This window comes from Gobio gobio, assembly GCF_949357685.1.
Source record: "Gobio gobio genome assembly, chromosome: 16".
Lineage (NCBI taxonomy): Eukaryota > Metazoa > Chordata > Actinopteri > Cypriniformes > Gobionidae > Gobio > Gobio gobio.
Genome location: NC_137109.1, coordinates 1,151,366 through 1,171,601, shown reverse-complemented (window position 1 = coordinate 1,171,601; position 20,236 = coordinate 1,151,366). Strand labels below are relative to the sequence as shown.

At 45.9% G+C, this 20,236-nt stretch overlaps 1 protein-coding gene across 1 annotated transcript in view; it reads left to right on the top strand.

Moving 5' to 3' along the window:
- The window catches only part of LOC307139816 (NACHT, LRR and PYD domains-containing protein 12-like), an 80,378-nt gene that overhangs the window by 12,015 nt on the left and 48,127 nt on the right, over positions 1-20,236 (top strand). The window contains exons 2-4 of the mRNA XM_079838926.1: positions 8,579-8,718; positions 19,445-19,552; positions 19,912-19,996. Of these exons, the coding sequence (XP_079695052.1) occupies positions 8,660-8,718; positions 19,445-19,552; positions 19,912-19,996 (252 nt within the window). The 5' untranslated portion in view covers positions 8,579-8,659. The remainder of the gene's footprint in view (positions 1-8,578; positions 8,719-19,444; positions 19,553-19,911; positions 19,997-20,236) is intronic.

The following is a 20,236-nucleotide window of genomic DNA, read 5'->3' as shown; positions in this document are numbered from 1 at the left end:
TGCTTACGTTGCGACACCCCTCCCCCACCTGGGACAGTCAGACCACATCTCTTTGTTCCTCATCCCCAAATATTCACCCCTCATCAACCGTGTGAAGCCATCAGTAAAGACCATCAAGGTGTGGCCTGCGGGGGTTGATTCCACACTCCAGGAAAGGTTTCTACACACAGACTGGAGTGTGTTTGCTTCTCAAGCCACCAGTGGCGCTCACACGGACATTGACTCCTACACCTCCTCTGTATTGGATCATATCAATACCACCATTGACAGTGTTACAACCCAGAAACAGATCACCACATACCCAAATCAGAAGCCATGGATGAACAGGGAAGTGCGACTCCTGCTGAAGTCACGCAATACTGCCTTCAGATCAGGAGATGCACAAGCCTACAGCGCATCCAGAGCTAACCTGAAGAGGGGCATCAAAAAGGCCAAGCACTGCTACAAGCTAAAGATAGAGGGTCACTTTTCCAACTCTGACCCTCGACGCATGTGGCAGGGCATCCAGGCCATCAGTGACTACAAACCCACCCACTCCACCCCCGCAGCCACTGATGTCAACTTCCTGAACGAGCTAAATCACTTTTATGCTCGCTTTGAAAGAGACAACAGAGAAACTGCCACCAAGCTCAAACCCTCAGCTGACCCACCAATCACACTCTCCTCCACAGATGTCTGCAAGTCACTGAGCCGGATCAGCGCGCACAAGGCTGCTGGACCAGACAACATCCCTGGTCGTGTTCTCAGGGCATGTGCGGAGCAGCTCGCTGAGGTTTTTACAGACATTTTCAACCTGTCTCTTGCCCAAGCAGCTGTACCTTCATGCTTCAAACGCACGTCCATTGTGCCAGTGCCAAAACACTCTAACCCGAGGTGCCCTAACGACTACCGCCCTGTAGCACTCACACCCATCGTCATGAAGTGCTTTGAGCGGCTGGTCCTGGAACACCTAAAAGACTCTCTACCATCCACATTGGACTCACACCAGTTTGCCTACCGCAGCAATAGGAGCACAGAGGATGCCGTTTCCATGGCACTGCACTCTGTGCTCACCCATCTGGACAATAAGAACACTTATGCACGCATGCTGTTTGTTGACTTCAGCTCAGCATTCAACACTGTCATCCCAACCAAGTTAATAGCCAAACTTGGAGACCTGGGCATCAATACCTCAATGTGCAACTGGATTCTGGACTTCCTAACTGACAGACCCCAGAATGTTCGTTCAGGATCCACCTGCTCCACATCCATCACACTCAACACTGGTGTACCACAGGGCTGTGTGCTAAGTCCGTTTCTCTACTCCCTCTTCACCTCCGACTGCAAGCCTGTGTATGGATCTAATTCTATCGTCAAGTTTGCGGACGACACAACGGTGATTGGGCTCATCAGCAACAACGATGAGACTGCCTACAGGGAGGAGATCCAGCACCTGGCCACATGGTGCGCTGATAATAACCTGCTCCTCAACACCACCAAAACGAAGGAGCTCATCGTGGACTTCAGGAAGGAGTCAAGAGGCACACACGACACCATCCACATCAATGGAATGGCTGTTGAACGTGTCTCCAGTTTCAAGTTCCTGGGGATCCACATCTCGGCGGACATGTCGTGGACGACCAACACCTCCAGCCTGGTCAAGAAGGCTCACCAGCGCCTCTTCTTCCTGAGGACACTGAGGAAGAATCAGCTCTCCTCGGCTATCCTGGTGAACTTCTATCGCTGCGCAATAGAAAGCATCCTGACCAACTGTGTCGCAGTATGGTATGGGAGCTGCTCTGTTGCGGAGCGCAAGGCACTGCAGCGGGTGGTGAAAACTGCCCAGCGCATCACAGGGACTCCACTGCCTGCCATCGAGCACATCCAGAGGAAACGCTGTCTGCATCGAGCTCGCAGCATCCTCAAGGACTCCTCTCACCCAGCCCACAGACTGTTTTCTCTCCTGCCCTCCGGCAGGCGTTTCAGGATCCACCGGACCAGGACCAGCAGACTTAAGAACAGTTTTTTCCCCAGAGCTGTCTCTTTATTGAACTCAAACCCCCGCTGATCCACTCCCCTCATATACTGATAACTCTCCTACCTCACATCCACCTTCACTTTGTTATTTGCACTACCGACTCTTTATTACAGTAACAACTGTTTACTTATTCATTTTGCACTACCACACCGTAACTGGATTATGCTCATTTGCACTGCCGACTGTTATTTACAGTACCTACTGTTTACATTTGTATTTTGCACCGTACTTCTAACTGTAATATGCAATCACTTCCACTGCACTTTTACACTTTTTTTCGGATAGCTTCTGTCCATAATTTATTGCACTACCTTAATCCACTGCCATATTCCTAATTTTAGCCTAACATATCATTGTATACCTCTATCTGTAAAATTCTGTTTATAGTAATAGCCATCTGTATATTATATTATATTCATAGTACATATCCACCTGTAAATTCTGTTTATAGTATTAACCATCTGTATATTATTCACTGTACATATTCACCTGTAAATTCTGTTTATAGTAATAACCATCTCTCTATTTATAGACATATTTATATATACTCAGTACATATCCATGTCCTGCACTTATGCAAACGTTGTATATCCTGCACTTGCTGCTATTGCACTTCTGGTTAGACCTAAACTGCATTTCGTTGCCTTGTACTTGTACTTGTGTAATGACAATAAAGTTGAATCTAATCTAATCTAATCTAATTTACAGCGATAGCTCCATGTAAAATCCTCCATTGCAAATCACCAAGTTTTTTTTTTAACGGTGGTTTGTAAAGTGCTCTCCAAAGAGGTTTAGTTTCAGTGTTGATTCCTAATTTTTCTCTCCATACTGTATCTGTTTTGATACTTATATTACGTTGATTAATAACTTTCACAGTGCATTTATACAATGTTTTCCCTTCTGCTGTACAAAAATCAATATACTCATTAAATCCACATTTTAACAGGGGGCTATTAAAACAAGACTCTTCTATAACAGGGCAGATTTCAAGATCTGGAAAAAGATCTTTACTATCAGGGATTAAAGTCCCTGCACCAAACTCTTCTAAAAGTGCCTTCTCTTCAACAGTTAAAATTGTAGTTAGTTTATGGAGAACCTTCTGAGCAAAACGTTTTGATCTAACTCTCAGAAGGGTAGCAACTTTTTCAGCTTTCAGTAAATTATATCCTGATTAATTTATGATATTTTTTAGCTTAAAAAGCTTTCTATTACATAATATCTCTGTTAACCCAGGAACATCTTCTCCTGAAGTATCAAACTTAGCTCCAAATATAACTGGTTCTTCCAACAACCAATAAAGAAAAATTGCTGGTTCCATCCAGCGATGTTTAAAGAGACCCCACACTTTAAACAAATTTTGATAAAAAGGAGGAATTCCAGTAAAAGTCAATCTTTTATGATCCATTAAAAACAATGATAAATCTATATCCATATTGCCCACTCTTCTCAAGATGTGTAAAGCCAACGGTCTCCACGTAAGTGAATAAGGTCCCATTAACAGTTTCTGTATGTATTGGAGACGGAAAGTGGCTCTTCTGCTTTCGAGATTTACCAGACCTTGACCTCCTTCCTATTTGGGCAAAAACAGAATGCTTTGAGAAGTCCAATGATATTTGTCCCAAAAAAAGTTCACCAGTTCTCTTTGAATATTGACAAGCAGTCCATTCGGAGGATCGACACAAGCAAGTTTATGCCACAATGAAGATGCCACAAGATTATTAATGATAAGAATACGTCCTCTATAAGATATCTGAGGGAGCAACCATTTCCATTTATCCAATGACCTTTTATTTTCTCAATTAGACTTTCCCAATTTTTCTTAATGAAGTTTTCATCTCCTAGATAGACACCAAGGTATTTTAACCCTCCTCTTTTCCAAATCAATCCTCAAGGTAATGCGGGAAGATCTCTACTCCAATTTCCCACTAGTAAAGCTTCACTTTTCTTCCAGTTTACTTTGGCAGAGGAAACACATTTAAAATCATTAACTATTTTTTCTAACATAATAACATCATTCTTTCCATTTACAAAAACAATAACATCATCAGCATAAGCGGAAAGATGTAAAGAATTATTACAACCAGGGAAAATCAGACCTGTTAGATGAACTCTGAACTTTTGAAGTAAAGGTTCGATGGCAAGGGAATACAACATGCCAGACATGGCACATCCCTGCCTAACTCCCCTCTCAACTTTAAACGGAGCACACAAACCACCATTAATCTTAAGAACACTCTCAATGTTACAATACACAGCCTTAATCATAGATATAAAAGCATGGCTAAAACCAAAAGCCTCTAAAGTGTTCCATAAAAACAAATGCTCAACTCTGTCGAAGGCTTTCTCTTGATCAAGAGAAATCAGACCAGAGTTAATTCCCAGGAGTTTAGAAGCATCTAAAACATCTCAAACTAAAGCAATATTATCAAAAATAGACCTGTTGGGAATACAATAAGACTGGTCAGAATGTATTAACTTACTTAAAACTTTACTAAGTCTTGTAGCCAAACTTTTAGACAAAATTTTGTATTCTGAACATAAGAGCGAAACAGGGCGCCAATTGCTGATACACTGAAGATCCCCTTTCTTAGGTAACAGTGTGATGACTGCTCTCCTGCAGTTTAGAGGTAATAGTTCTCTTTCCAGACTTTCATTAAGAACTGTCAGCAGATCTTCTCCTATGACGGGCCATGGAGTCTTGTAAAACTCAACAGGTGACCCGTCAATTCCTGGAGATTTACCATTTTCCATGCTCATCATGGCAGTATAAAGTTCTTTTAGTGACAGAGTCTGTTGTAGTTCATTGTTGGACTCTTCATCCACCTTTGGCAGTCCTTGAAAGAAACTATCAGCATCTGCACCCCATTCCCTCAGTTCAGATTTATAAAGGTCTGAGAAAAAATCTACAGCACGACTACGTATGTCAGCAGGCTTAGTTAGTTCTTGCCCTGTAGCTGAATGTAACGTGTGCATCATTTTACTTTGACCTTTTTTCATTTCTAAATTAAAAAAGAATTTTGAGGGAGCATCCATTTGTGTCACAGTTTGGAACCGTGAACGGACTAAAGCTCCCTGTGCTTTAACTCCCAACAGGTCTAACAAAATGGCTTTTTTTCCCTTCAAGTCATCAATATGTTTTCTATTTTTTTTTAGATGCTAATAAATCCTGCAGAAAAATAATTTCTGTTTCTAGAGTCTTCATTAACTGGGCTATGTCTCGAGTAACATTCACAGTGTACTTTTGACAAAAGTCTTTAATAAGAACTTTTCCACAGTCCCACCATTGCAGTAAAGAAGTGTAGAAATGCTTTTACTGCGTAAAAGTTTCCCAAAAAAAAATTAAGTTATCTATAAATTGTTTATCATTTAACAATGAAGTATTAAAAGTCCAGTATGCACTTTTATATTTAACACACTTGGTTAAAACACTGCACAGAACTAAACTGTGATCAGAAAATCCCACTGGAATAATTTTACAAAATTTAAAAAGATTACGTTGGTGCTGAACACTATAAATTCTGTCAAGTTGTGCCAAAGAGATGGTATGTTCAGTACTATGAGCCCAAGTATACTGTCTTACATCTTCATTCATACTTCTAAACACATCACATAAATCATGAGTTTCAATGAGCTGTATAAGTATTTTCTGAGAAGCAGCGTGTGGTTCTAAATGATACCTATCAAACTTGTCATTAGCAGTACAATTAAAATCTCCACCTAAAAATAACATGTCTTCTGGATTTAACTCTTTCAAAACAGCATCCACCTTATCTAAGAAAATAACTCTTTCTAACCCTTTTGTAGGTGCATGTAAATTTAAAAGCACCATTGTGGTTTTCTCAAATTTCACTTTGATCTTTAAACATCGACCACCAATTATTTCCTCAACTTCACAAGACAAAGGTAAAAAATGCTTTGAAAACAAAACAGCCACACCTCCACTAGTAGAAGATTTGTGACTCAGGACAATCTGTCCATCCCATTCTCTTCTCCAGTCAGTCTCATTTTTAAAATCACTGTGTGTTTCTTGCAGAAACAGAATATCAATTTGCTTTTGTCTACAAGACTCAAATAGCATCATTCTTTTATGACCATCTCTGGCACCATTTAAGTTTAAAGTTCCGATTTTAAAATTTGTCATATTTATTTTAAAGACCAGAACAAAAATGATAAGAAGAGCTGCCAAAAAATATTTTTTGGCAGATTTTTAGAAGTTGACAAGCTCTTCATCTTTAGTATTGTTTTTTTTTTTTTAGTTTGTTCACAATTTTTCTAAGACGATAAATCTCCACATCTTGAAAAGCTCCCTCTTTCATTAAAAACCTCACATCATTGATGAATTGTTTATAGTCAGGGAAAAAATCTTCAACTTGCACTCCTTTCAATCCCTTTGTCTCTTGCATAAATTTACTAATGTCATCAGCTCTATACAAACAGATCAAGTTATCGTTTTGAGAACTTATAGACGGATTTGAACACTGAGACACATTTGAATCAGATGAATCTCCATCACTGTCAGATCCCACATTCTCGCTACCCCCCTCATCTTTCTTTACTTGCTTAAAAGCTTTTCCACTGCTTTTTTTCTTTCTCTTAACTAGTATTTTAAAGACAGATTTGGCTTCCTTCTCAAAATCAACATTGTCTTCCACATTAATTCCGTCAGCCACACAAACGTTTTCAGCATGTTTAGTCAGTTCCTCAGACATCGAAGACTGTTCATCGAGACTTTTACTAGGCTCGGTAACAATCTCAGTTGTCTCAGGGTTATTCTCAACAGCCGCAACTGCGATCGGCCCGAGCTCAATCTCACCGGCCTCGACCACACATGTCAATGTCAATGTTCGCGATCTCAGCCGTGGGAACAACAGAAGCGGCCTGTACCGTGCTAGTGCTCGCACCTGCACTGTCTTTTTTTTGTGGACAATCTCGAACTAAGTGTCCGATCTTACCACAACTAAAACACTTAATTGTCGTGTCAGATGTTGCAAACACTGTGTAATCGAACCCATCAATTTTGAATTTAAAAACCAGATCGATCTCATCAATTCCATTTTTTAGCACCATGAAAACCTGTCTTCTGAACGAGACTAGATGCTTCACTAAAGGTGACTTGCACCCGAGAGGGATTTTCTTTATAGGGGAAACCAGTTTTCCATACCTAGATAACTCTTGCACCAGTATTTCATCTTTGATAAACGGAGGTACGTTGGACAGTATGACTTTTTTGGATGGGGTCCTCAAAGGTAAAACGGTCACGAGTGAACCATTCAACACAACGCCGCTCTGGACAACGTAATTTGCCTTTACAACTGTTTAAAAAAAAAAAAAATTGCACTGTTCATTCGCGATGCCGAGACAATATGATCATGTCCCACAATCTCTCCCACCACTAAACAACACTGCTCCACATTCATTTTAGACTCCACCTTCACTCCATGGCGGCGGGTTAAATCTTTAAAACTCATTGTGTTTTGGTTCGTCATGCCTCCCAGCACAACGCTGGTTGCAGACGTTTAAACACCTTTAAACTTTGATCGAACGAACAAGTTCAGCACATAAAAACAAACACACACAAAGATAGAAGATAGAAACGTTTTTTAGCACTCAGCCACAAACACACTCACCCTCACCACGCTCCGTTCACTCCCAGCATGCACTCAGAGAGAGAGAGAGAGAGAGAAAGAGGAGAGAGAGAGAGAGAGAGAAGAAGAGAACAAAGAAGAGAACAAAGAAGAGAAGCCCCCAATGACCTCAAGAGCCAGAGAGTAAGAGAGCCAGAGAAAAAGAGAGAGCAAGCCACAGTTCCAATCCTCTTTTATCTATTCCTTGACCATGTGACTGAAACCAAATGTATTCTTTCAAAATGACCAATCAGACCAAACTCAAACATGACACTCAAACTGACCAATCAGACCAAACTTCCCCCACTGTAAAGGTGTGCACCCATGGGGCCCACAGGCCTCTCTATTGTCTTCCAGATGGCCCTTCTGATAAGGAATGGGGGTTGACAACAGTAAAGCAAATTTCTTTGTTGGATTTCAAATATCAAATATCTTTGATTATTTTCAATTCCTTCACCTGTATTATTTTGTGCCAGACTCTCTGAGATTAGTTCATCCAAATCTGCCTCCCATTTTATTTTTGAGTGAATTTAAAGGTGTTGAATCATACATGCTGAGTAATTCATAGATCCTGCTTATAGCCTGTTTTTGGACTGATTTACATGAAAAAATTGAGTCTAATAAATATTTGCATTTGTGTAGAAAGTCATGTAAAACATTTTTTTTACACGTCAACTACAGTGGACACCACGACAAAGCCACATAAACATCCTCATATTTTAACCATAATTGTGATCTAGTGTTGAAAATGTTAAAAAGATCATCCACTGTTGCTGTTTCTCACTAAAACCAAAGTAAAATTGGTAAAATAAATTGTAGTATATTATATTTGTCTTATTGTTTATCTGAGCATTGGTCATTAGTTGTTATTTTTCCTCCTCATTTCTCCCTCTGAACTCTCATGATATTAATCTCACTGACTCAATGTCATGTCCAGGTCATGCAGAATATCTGATGGTCTTCAGCCACACAAAGATCCCAGCGCTGAGCTGTTTTCAGTGGCAGTTTCTCTGCAGTAATGTCAGAGGAGCGAGGAAAGGACGCTCTCTCTAAGATGAGTCTCTCAGAGGAACAGAGGTAAGACTGCGACTGTTTTCACTCAATCATTTTAAACACTACTGGAGCTTCAGGTTTGTCCTGTAAAGAGCAAAGCCTGACCAAGAACCAGTGTTTCTCTCACCATTGCCGTGACAAATGCTCTGCAAAACAATTGAGAACTTCCTATAAATGTTTTAGATTGTCGCAGGTTAAAATGGCTTGAAACTGGTTTCATATTTAGTTTAGAGGAACGCACCATATATGTAAAGTCCTGTACAAACCCAGATTAAAGTGTATTGCATTACGATTTAAAGGTGCACATTAGTGGATAGTAAATGTGAATAAAGTGGAAACTTTAAATAATGTAAAAGGGCTTTATAGACAATATCTAACTAACGTACAGAGCTTCTGCCATGACTGGAGATGCTTTGGAACTGTGAACGTGTCGGTTACGTATGTTCCCTGAAGGAGGGAACGGAGACGTAGAATTTTGGATAATTTTTCGAGTGTTTAAAAACAAGCCAATGAACACTGGCATGCGGTTCACGCATTCCACGCTCTGCCCCACAGCGCGGGTATAAATAAGGAAGTGGAATACCTTCATCCTTGCTTTTCTGCTGAGGAGCCGAACTAATGACTCTGTCCTTCAGCGGAAGCACAGAACCTGGCGACGGGACGTTCAGCGAATGAGGGTTACATACGTAAGCGAGACGTTCCTTTTCAGTCAGTCACGTTCAATGTACGTCGGAACTGACCAACGAATTTGGGATCCTACCAACACGCCAGGGAAGCTGGCCCTTCCAGCACTCTGCTTGAGCTCGCTGAACGGCCCCCTTGTTGGAGCGGGAAGTTATGGCTCTAAGGAGAGACGGTCAGTCACTGCTGTTCCTGCAAGACCCACTCAGTGTGACTATTGGAAAACACTGGGAAAGTGTGCCTGTCTCGGGAGAGGAAACGCTGCGGAGCCACGTCCATCAATGGAAGGAGAGGTGGCAATTACACAAAAGGACTAACCTAACAGGGTAGTGCAACATATATCTCTGGGGTGGTTCCAACCTGGTTCCGAGGGGAAAGAACACCATCAGAGACGACTTCAGTGCATAGAGGCGCCTCGTAGAGGGAGCTCTAGCAGAAGTGATGGTGTCTACCACAGCCAGTGGCAGGCCACCTAGAACCTCCGCCAAAGAGTGCCCCGTCCCTGAGAAAGTAGGTCCTTCCTCAGAGGGATGGGCCAGGGAGGGGCTGTTGCGAGGAGTGTTAGTCCGGGAAACCAGGTCCGGTTGGGCCAGTAGGGCGCAACTAACAAGACCTGCTCCTCGTCCTCCCTGACTTTGCACAAAGGCTCAATGGGGAAAATGCATACTTGCGTAGGTCCCGGGGCCAGCTGTGCACCAGTGCATCCGTGCCGAGGGCTCCCCCGGTCAGGGAATAGTACAACTGCCAATGGGTCGAGTCCGGAGAGGCAAACAGGTCTACCTGTGCGGCTCAGAAGAGGTCCCAGTTCAGCTGGACCACCTGGGGATGGAGTCGCCACACTCCCAGAGGTGCCGGCTGCCGTGAGAGCTCGTCGGCTGTCCGGTTGAGCGCACCAGGGATGTGAATGGTTTGAAGCGACCTCAGATGCTTCTGACTCCAAAGGAGAAGATGGCGGGCGAGTTACAACATGCGGCGGGAGAGTAGACCACCCTGACGGTTGATGAACACAACGGTCACAGTGCTGTCCGTACGGACCAAAACGTGCTTGACACGTAGCAGATTTTTGTGGCAGCCCAGTGCAAGACGTACTGCTAGCAACTCTAGGCAGTTGATGTGCCAATGCAGTTGAGGCCCCGTCCACAGACCCGAAACTGCATGCCTGTTGTACGTGGCCCCAGCCGGTGGATGAGGCCTCCATGAAGACCACAGCATGCCTGGACACTTGTTCTAAGGGCACTCCCGCCCATAGAAACATAAACCCATAAAAAGGTTTGGCGACAGTACGGAGTAACTGGGACCCGGTACTTGCCGCTCTGCCACGCCCACCTCGGGACTTGGCCGTGAAGCCAGTGCTGAAGCAATCCGAGCGCCATTACCGCGGCTGCAGATGCCATATGCCATAGGAGCCTCTGAAAAAATTTCAGTGGGACCGCTGTCCTGCCATTGAACGTATTCAAGCAGTTCAACAATGACCGGACTCGCTCCTCTGTGAGGCACGCAGTCTGGTTGACCCAATCCAGCTCCATACCGAGATAAGAGATTCTCTGTGTGGGACACAGTTTGCTCTTCTCTTACGGAATTATTACAGATTAAAAACCCTAAAATCTTCACTATTAAATCAGCGGATATATTTCTAAAAGAATCCTCTGATCAGGAATTAATTTGTTAAACTGGGCTTAATTAAACATGAAACCTGAAGTATCTCCTGTAGTGACGTGTTTTATCTTTCTGCTCTGTGTGTCATTAGTGTAAGATCAAAAGGTGAAGGAACAAACTTCAGTGAGAGAAAACCATCAACTAACAAAAGATATTTCATGTGTTTCTTATTGTTGGTCACACACTGTTAGAAAATATTTCAGCAAATATTTATCATGAAAATTTATCATTCAAATATTGTTCCAATTAACAATCAGCAAAAAGATTGAAATTATTTGATTTGAAATATAACTATAGTTTTTTTTTAATACCCATTTAATTTTGGTGTGCCATTGGCTATTTCATGGTGTCTTGTGTTACAACATTGTATTAGCTAAGATAATATTGATGGAAATTAAATAAAACAATTCAGGGTGCTTTCATACTAGCACTTTCGATTGACGTCAGAGTTTGGTTCATTTGGATGATGTGAACGCTGTTTTCCGAACTCGGGTGCGCACCCGCAAACCGTACCCAAGTCCACTTAAAAAAGTGTTGTCTGCGGTATGGTTCATGTGAACTCTGGTACAGTTCACTGCTGATGTGAACGCAATCATACTAAATTGCGGAAGCAAACCGCTATTAATGACGTATGATCTGATAAAAATTGTGTTCCCTTTCATTCAGTCACTACGACGTACGTTAGTGACTAACGAATGGGGGTTTCGCTTAGAAGCCAATCATCTCCGAGAATTCAACAGCGCCCAATGGCAGTGCCAATGCCATGGGCATGCGGAATTTGCATGCGTAACTCCGCCCCACCTCGTGGGTATATAAGGAAGTACGCTGGCAACATCGCATTATGTTTCTACTTTGGAGCCAAGAGCATCTCTTCACTCCTACAAGCCTGAATTCTGAAGTCTTCTCTTCAGTCTTCGAGACCAGCGGTTCTCCAGGGTGTTGGTGTAACGACGCGTTCCAGCGATCTCATGCTGCCTGCCTGCTGATCTGTGCAGTGATCTGCAACAGCTGTGTGTGTGTTTCCCTGGGCGCTTCGGCACTCTGCAGAGCTTTCCTCTCACAAAAAGAGCTTGCGCGTGGCACGTCTTTTTCAAGACGGTTCGCCCGTGCACTTCCGGGTGCGATCGATCTCCGTTGCTATGGGCACATTCACTGCTCGATGTGTTTGGGCTTCAGCACGTTAGGGCAGTGTTTGTGGATGTGTCATGTTCCCACTGCGGGAACGTGACCATCGCGATGTCGCGGTCGAGACTCAGTATCTCCGTGAGGAGAGAGAGTCCCCTCTGCCACACCCCAATCTACCGTCTCCGAGAGAGGTGGTACTTTGGCTGGTGGCCAGGGTGACCTGAGGGCGGTGCCGTGGTATTAAGAACCCCGACGATCATTCCTCGGGCCACGCCCCCTCTCGCACATTGCTTAAACCCGCGAGTGTTGGACTGAAACAGCGGCCCGTCTCTGACGCCTCGTTCGTTTCGTTCACGCTCCAGATAGCAGTGAGATGTCGATCGCCGCATCCCAAGGTGGGCTGGAGTCCTTTGGGGATGACGATTAGGTTGTGCTCCGTCTCCGGGTGTGTCAGCGCTGCCTGATCCGACCTAAAGTTGACAGCCATGTTATCTCGGGCAGCCGCGAGTCTCGCGCTGGTGTGGAACTCTGCCCAGTCGCGAGTGCTCGTGGTTGCGCGATTGGTTTTTGGGGACGGCACCCGACAGCTGTTGGGCCCCGCCCCCAATGCCTTTCGCTCCCGAGGTGCATGAGGAGATCACGCGGTCCCGGAAGTCCCCGTGCTTCCCGCGATCGTTTGGTGGCCTCCTCCGCCTTCTCTGCCCTTGATGGGGCCGCGGCCTAGGGTACACTGGGCCCCCCCCCCCCCCCACTGTTGAACTCTCTGTTGCGCACTACGGTGTCCACAGAGGGCTTGACGTGGCGTGGTGTGGCTGTCCTAAGCACCCTCCCAAAGCCTGTGGGCTCGTCTACTTCGGTGGCGTGGTCCTGCAGAGCTACGGGCAGGCCGCCGCCCCTTTGCACATACACAAGGGTGGAGCCGACCCAGGGCTCTTCAATGAGCTGCGTGCCGCAACTGATCCCGCCCCCGGGCGGTGAAGGTGGCCACACGCTCCCTGGGTCGGGCGATGTCCACAGCTGTGGTCCGGGAGAACACCTGGCCTTACCTGGTGATGTGGAGGACGTTGAGCGGGCCCGCCTCCTCAACTCACCCATATCCCAGGCTGGCCTCTTCGGTGGCGCGGCTGAGAACTGCGCCCAACGTTTCTCTGCCGCTCCAGAGCAGACTGAGGGTGTAACACGTACTGCCCCGGCGGCCAGCTGCTGCACCCAGCCGCCGGCTCAGTCGCCTCGGTCTGCTCGCCGCCGAGGGCGCCCTCCCTCCTCCCGCCCGGCCCCAGCAGCAGCCTTCACCTGGGAGGTGGTTGAGGATGGCGCCCAGTCCGCTCCCCAGCCTGGTTAAACGCCAGGCTGGAGGTGGACAACTCAGAGATGGTTTCCAGTTCTTCCCAGGGGATGGTAGCAGGGCCTCTCCTTCCCCCGGTGGAGGGCCGGGGGAAAAATCCTTCTGCTGCTGGCCCCCGGGCTAGCAGCGCTTGGGAAGAACTCATGTCCCTGTCTCTGAGGACCCAGAGACCGGTGATGACAGTGCGCGCCACCCACGGGTCCCGCCACTTGCATCCCTCTCTGTCGCCCAGCCTCCTGGCAGAGCAGACCCCAGTGGAACGCGCGTCCTTCCCTGGTCTCCTCTGTCAGGACGCAGCCGTTATCCGCACCCCCACACCGGGACGCCCAACAGCCTCCCTTGTCCGGGTCGGTAACGCTGCATTGCTGCCCCACACCGGGTACACCTGTAGTCCGAATGACCCCGCTGGTGCAGTTCCTGGGAGCCTGGCTTCAGATTCCAGGGCTGTCCCGCTGGGTCGCGAAGACAGTCAGGTGCGGCTACGCGATTCAGTTCGTGCAGGTTCCTCCCTGTTTCCGGGGAGTCCGCTTACTATGGTCGGGGCCAATGCCCCTGTCATGCGAGCGGAGGTTGCCACCCTACTGGCGAAGGGTGCAATCGAACCTGTCCCTCCAGCCGAGGTGAAGTCGGGGTTTTACAGCCCCTACTTCATTGTACCCAAAAAAGCCGGTGGGTTGAGACCAATCCTGGACCTGCGCATCTTGAACCGTTACCTTCACAAGTTTCCGTTCAAGATTTTGACAGCGAAACGCCTTTTCGAATGCGTTCGTCCAGACGATTGGTTTGCAGCGATCGACCTGAAGGACGCCTACTTCCATGTCTCCATTCTACCTCGACACAGACCGTTCCTACGGTTTGCTTTCGAGGGGCGGGCATATCAGTACGCAGTTCTACCATTCTGTCCCCTCGCGTCTTTACGAAGATTGCCGAGGCAGCCCTTGCGCCCCTTCGGCAGCACGGGGTTCGCATCCTGAACTACCTCGACGACTGGCTCATACTGGGTCACTCTCGAGAGCAGGTTTGCGGACACAGAGATTTGGTGCTCCATCACCTAGCCCGTCTGGGCCTTCGGGTCAACTGGGAGAAGAGCAAACTTTGCCCCGCGCAGAGGATCTCTTTTCTCGGTATGGATTTCGACTCGGTCGCCATGTGCGTGCAGCTTTCGAGCGAGCGCGCGCAGTCTCTGCTGACTTCCCTTCGTCAAATCGAGGGCAAGAGTGCGGTTCCACTGAAACTATTTCAGAGGCTCCTGGGGCATATGGCATCTGCAGCCGCGGTGACGCCGCTCGGATTGCTTCATATGAGACCGCTTCAGCACTGGCTACGCGATCGAGTCCCGAGATGGGCATGGCGGTCTGGCACGCTCCGGGTTCAAGTGACTCGGGCCTGCTTACAGACTCTCACCCCGTGGTCGAACCTCAGCTTTCTATGGACCGGAGTGTCCTTAGAACGAGTTTCCAGGCATGTTGTTGTATCAACAGATGCATCATCCACGGGCTGGGGTGCCATGTGCAATGGACAAGCAGCCGCGGGCTCCTGCATAGGACCCCAGCGCCTTCTGCATGTCAATTGCCTCGAGTTACTGGCAGTACGGTTCGCCCTGCACCGCTTCCGAGCGTTGCTGAGGGGTCAACATGTACTAGTCAGGACAGACAACACGGCCGTAGTAGCGTACATCAACCACCAGGGCGGTCTACGCTCCCGCCGTATGTCTCAACTCGCCCGCCATCTCGTTTTGTGGAGTCAGAAGCGCCTGAGGTCCCTTCGTGCTGTCCACATCCCGGGAGACCTGAACCGTGCAGCCGACGAGCTCTCACGGATTCAGCCTCTCCCCGGAGAGTGGAGACTCCACCCCCAGACGGTCCAGCTGATATGGGAACGGTTCGGCGACGCACAGGTAGATCTTTTTGCCTCCCAAGGACTCTTCCCATTGCTCCCTGTATTATTCCCTGACCAAGGGCACCCTTGGCACGGATGCACTGGCGCACAGCTGGCCGCCAGGGCTACGCAAGTATGCGTTTCCCCCAGTGAGCCTCCTTGCACGGGTACTGTGCAAGATCAGGGAGGACAAGGAGCAGGTCATGCTGGTCGCCCCGTATTGGCACGGCCAGACCTGGTTCCCAGAACTTCTACTCCTTGCAACAGCCCCTCCCTGGCCTATTCCTCTGAGACCGGACCTCCTCACTCAGAGACGGGGCACCTTTTGGCACCCGCGTCCAGCGTTCTGGAAGCTCCACGTGTGGCTTCTGGACGGGACGCGGCAGGTTTGAGTAGTCTTCCACCTGCGTTGGTCGCTACCATCACTTCCGCTAGAGCTGAGTCTACGCGACGTCTCTATGCGTTGAAGTGGAACCTCTTCGTCACATGGTGTTCTTCCCGCCAAGAAGACCCCTGGAAATGCCCGATCGGGTCCGTGCTATCGTTTCTCCAGGAGGGGGTGGAGCGAAGGCTGTCTCCATCCACCCTTAAAGTGTATGTGGCCGCAATATCTGCCTACCACGATCTCCTGGGAGACAAAAAGGTAAGTCAGCACGACCTGATCATCAGGTTCCTGAGGGGGGCGAGGAGACTGAATCCTCCTCGCTCTCCTCTCGTTCCCTCTTGGGACCTCTCAGTAGTCTTAAGTGCTCTGCAGAGGCCTCCCTTTGAGCCTTTGCGGTCGGCTGAGATTAAGTTCTTGTCTATGAAGACGGCTCTGCTGACCGCATTGGCCTCGCTTAAGAGGGTCGGGGACCTACAAGCATTTTCGGTTGACGAAGCGTGCCTTGAGTTCGGGCCGGCTAACTCTCACGTGATCCTGAGACCCCGGCCCGGATATGTGCCCAAGGTTCCCACCACTCCGTTCCGAGATCAGGTGGTGAACCTGCAAGCGCTGCCTTTGGAGGAGGCAGACCCAGCCTTGGCATTGCTCTGTCCAGTACGCGCTCTCCGCACCTATGTAGACAGTACGCGATGTTTCAGGACCTCAGACCAGCTCTTTGTCTGTTATGGTGGAGAGCGGAAGGGAAGTGCTCTCTCAAAGCAGAGGTTGTCTCACTGGATAGTGGACACCATTGTTTTGGCTTACCAGCAGCAAGGTCGACCATGTCCCCTTGGTGTGAGGGCACACTCCACTCGGAGTGTGGCCTCCTCTTGGGCTCTAGCGCATGGCGCCTCGCTAACAGACATCTGCAGAGCTGCAGGCTGGGCGACACCCAACACATTCGCCAGATTCTACAATCTCCGTGTGGAGCCAGTGTCCAACTATGTACTCGCCCCTACGGGTGGCCGGTAATGGGCCAGGCTCAGGTGTCTTCGCTTGCTCGCCATTCCACTCCAAGGACTGGATACGTGCAATATTTTCCCTCAGGTGAGCTCCCCGAGAGCCCTGAGCTCCTCCAGCCCTGCTTACACCGACATCAGTTCAGTCTGCCCTTTCAAGCCCAGACCCTCATGTCCGGCCAGGTGCTCCGTGTGCATGGTTCCCCTCCGGCGACCCCCACACGAGTATTTCCACCGTAAGCCTCCTCAGCGAGCAGGTGTCTTTCCCTTGGCAAGTCTCTGCCGCCCTAGGGTTAAAAATCCACCTTCGGCTGGTACCCTAGAAATCTTCCATATGCAGCCCTTAGCGGGTCATATGTGTGTTCTTAAGCCCTCCCCACGGGTAGGCATCTTGGCATTCCCTCACTGGGATATGCTTCCCAGTGTACCTTGGTAATCCTGTGATAAGTGGGAGTCCTTCGTCCGTACTAGTCTTACGACAGGGTACTCACACTTACGCAGGGCACTGGATGACAGCTGAGTGGCGTTGTTGTATTGGAACCCCCATTCGTTAGTCACTAACGTACGTCGTAGTGACTGAACGAAAGGGAACGTCTCGGTTACGTATGTAACCCTCGTTCCCTGAGGAGGGAACGGAGACGTACGTTTCCTTTGCCACGTCAGCTGTGCTACCTGGAACGCGGAGTTCAGTCTTGGCTCCTGCAGCAGTAACATAATGCGATGTTGCCAGCGTACTTCCTTATATACCCACGAGGTGGGGCGGAGTTACGCATGCAAATTCCGCATGCCCATGGCATTGGCACTGCCATTGGGCGCTGTTGAATTCTCGGAGATGATTGGCTTCTAAGCGAAACCCCCATTCGTTAGTCACTAACGTACGTCTCCGTTCCCTCCTCAGGGAACGAGGGTTACATACGTAACCGAGACGTTTGTGTGCATTTCACTCATTTTCCTGCCGAGCGTGACTTACATACTACAAGTAAATCTTATTTATGCTAGCCTTTAGCGTTCTTTAGAGCATTTAGCATTTAGGGGGAGGGGGAGGGGGGACCAATCAAACTTGGTTTCAACCAGGCAATCGAACCCTTAGAGAACACAATGGGCATGATTTATGAAATGAACGTACAACAGAAAACTGTGCATTTATCAATATGGACGTGAGCGATGGCTATGATCAAATCTCACGTCAGGTCTCAGCTCGTGTACGCTAGTTTTTGAGATAGTGTGAACTAGTGTGAGCAAATCTGGTGAAGAATTGAAATGAGAGCATTTTGATCATTCAGATTATTTTCCTGACAAACAACCAAAGCTCATCAGTCGATCATAAAACATTAAGATAAGAATTTCAAGTTCAAATTGAATTAATTTATAATATATGGGTGTTTGTGATCAATTAAAAATACCACAAGTGTTTTTTTTTTTAGGGGTTTAACTTTACATGCGCAAATATCAGCATAAACAACAGAACATGAGGATTCACACATCACACACCCACAGCGCTTCTGTGAACCAAAAAAACAGAATAAAATTAACTATATAAAGGAATAACATTAACAGGACTACACAAAATATATTTCACTGAAATAATTAAGATATTAACAATAGAGAAAAACTGTGATGCTCATTTTTGTGACACTCTAATGCATTGTATTTGTTCTCTTTATTTCTTTATTTTATTAAATCCAAGTGATCACACAGCTCTAGCATTGTTAGCTTGACATTTCAGCCATTCATCATCAAACTAATGCAGTCAAACAAACATAAAGTTACACTGCTCAAAGTAAATGGTCCGCTGTATAAATTAATCCAGTGCCCAACCAAACACATTTCTGCGCATGTGGAGGATGCTGTTTTATGTGGATATTGGAACACGAGTGAAGCACAAACTAAGCCTTGTTTGAATAATAATGAATAATATTTAGCAACCAAAATGATACATGGCAAATATAGAAACATATTTGTATTCTTGCCAAATGAGAGAGCTGAGCCCGTCAGTTTCGATTTAAATTAATTAATTTTTGGCTTGACTTGTGTTGTTATAATGAATGCCACTATGACTATCTAATTTATGTTTTATTTTATAGTTTAATATATAATTTTATAGCGTCTTATTTTTCATTCTAGTTCTGTTCTGAATACCGTTACACTTACTATAGTACCCTTAAACTACAGTAGTCTAGGCTGTTTAAAATGTTTGTAAATGTTTTGATTTATTTATTAGTATTTAATTAGCATATAAATTAATGTAATTGTTTGCAATTACGAGGTTAACGGGTGTTTTTGGAGAAAGATCAATTTCTTTCATGAGATCACTTCCTCTTCTTGGCCGGGTTATGTTTCTCCATGTCTTAATCGTAAACTGGATCTGCGCTCGTTTCTACGCTAGATTGATAAATACGACCCAATGTCTGCTAGTCTTAGGGCCCTATAGTCTGCTTTCCTCTTTATTGAACTCAGTCTGGAGAATCTTTACAGTAATACAATTACAAAGAGGCATAAATTCACCATGGAAAATAGATCTTACAACCGAACATGAACATGTCCTTCCATCCATCTTTAGTCATAGATGGACAAAAGTATGGCTATAATGCATTTAATTACTATTTGCAACATTAAACCCTTTCAATTGGGACTGAAGTATCTCCTGTAGTGATGTGTTTTATCTTTCTGCTCTGTCATTAGTGTAAGATCAGGCTCACATGTGTTCAGCTCTGTGTCTATGAAGAGTGACTGGTCAAAAGGAGGTGTACCACAAAACTTCAGTGAGAGAAAACCATCAACTAACAAAAGGTATTTCATGTGTTTCTTATTGTTGGTCACACACTGTTAGAAAATATTTCAGAAAAATATTTATCATTAAACTTTATCGTTCAAAATATCATTCCTATCATTCCTACAAGTAGCAAAAAGATTGAAATTATTTTATTTAAATTATAATTATAATTTTTGTAATACCCATTTAATTTTGGTGCACTGATATATCTGCTCCGCAACATATTAAAACACCCATCATCACTGCAGAACTCACTATATATTTATACCTAAATAGATCCTATACTTTAACAGCATAAACTCTTTTTCTCTGTTAAAATTACTTATAATATTTAGCTTGAACAATAAATGCAGTATTTTATTTTATTGGCTAACAGGCTTCAATGTGAGACATTAGACTCAGACGTTCAGACTCACAGGAAACACAAGCGTTTCAAACACAATCTCCTTGGGATCTTCCAGGTAGGAAAACACATTTTCATACATGTTAATGATTATACTGAACATTTCTTGCCGAAATAATAGGATAATAACTTTAAGAACCCATAAAAAATCCAATAAAAAATAAAAACCTGTTTTTTATATATATTTTCATATTTAGGTATAAATATTTTTTGTGTGTTAAATGGCAGCCAATTAACATGTTTGGTTTTTAACTGGTATCCATTACAAATATTTTACAATTCTGAATAAATAGTTTTG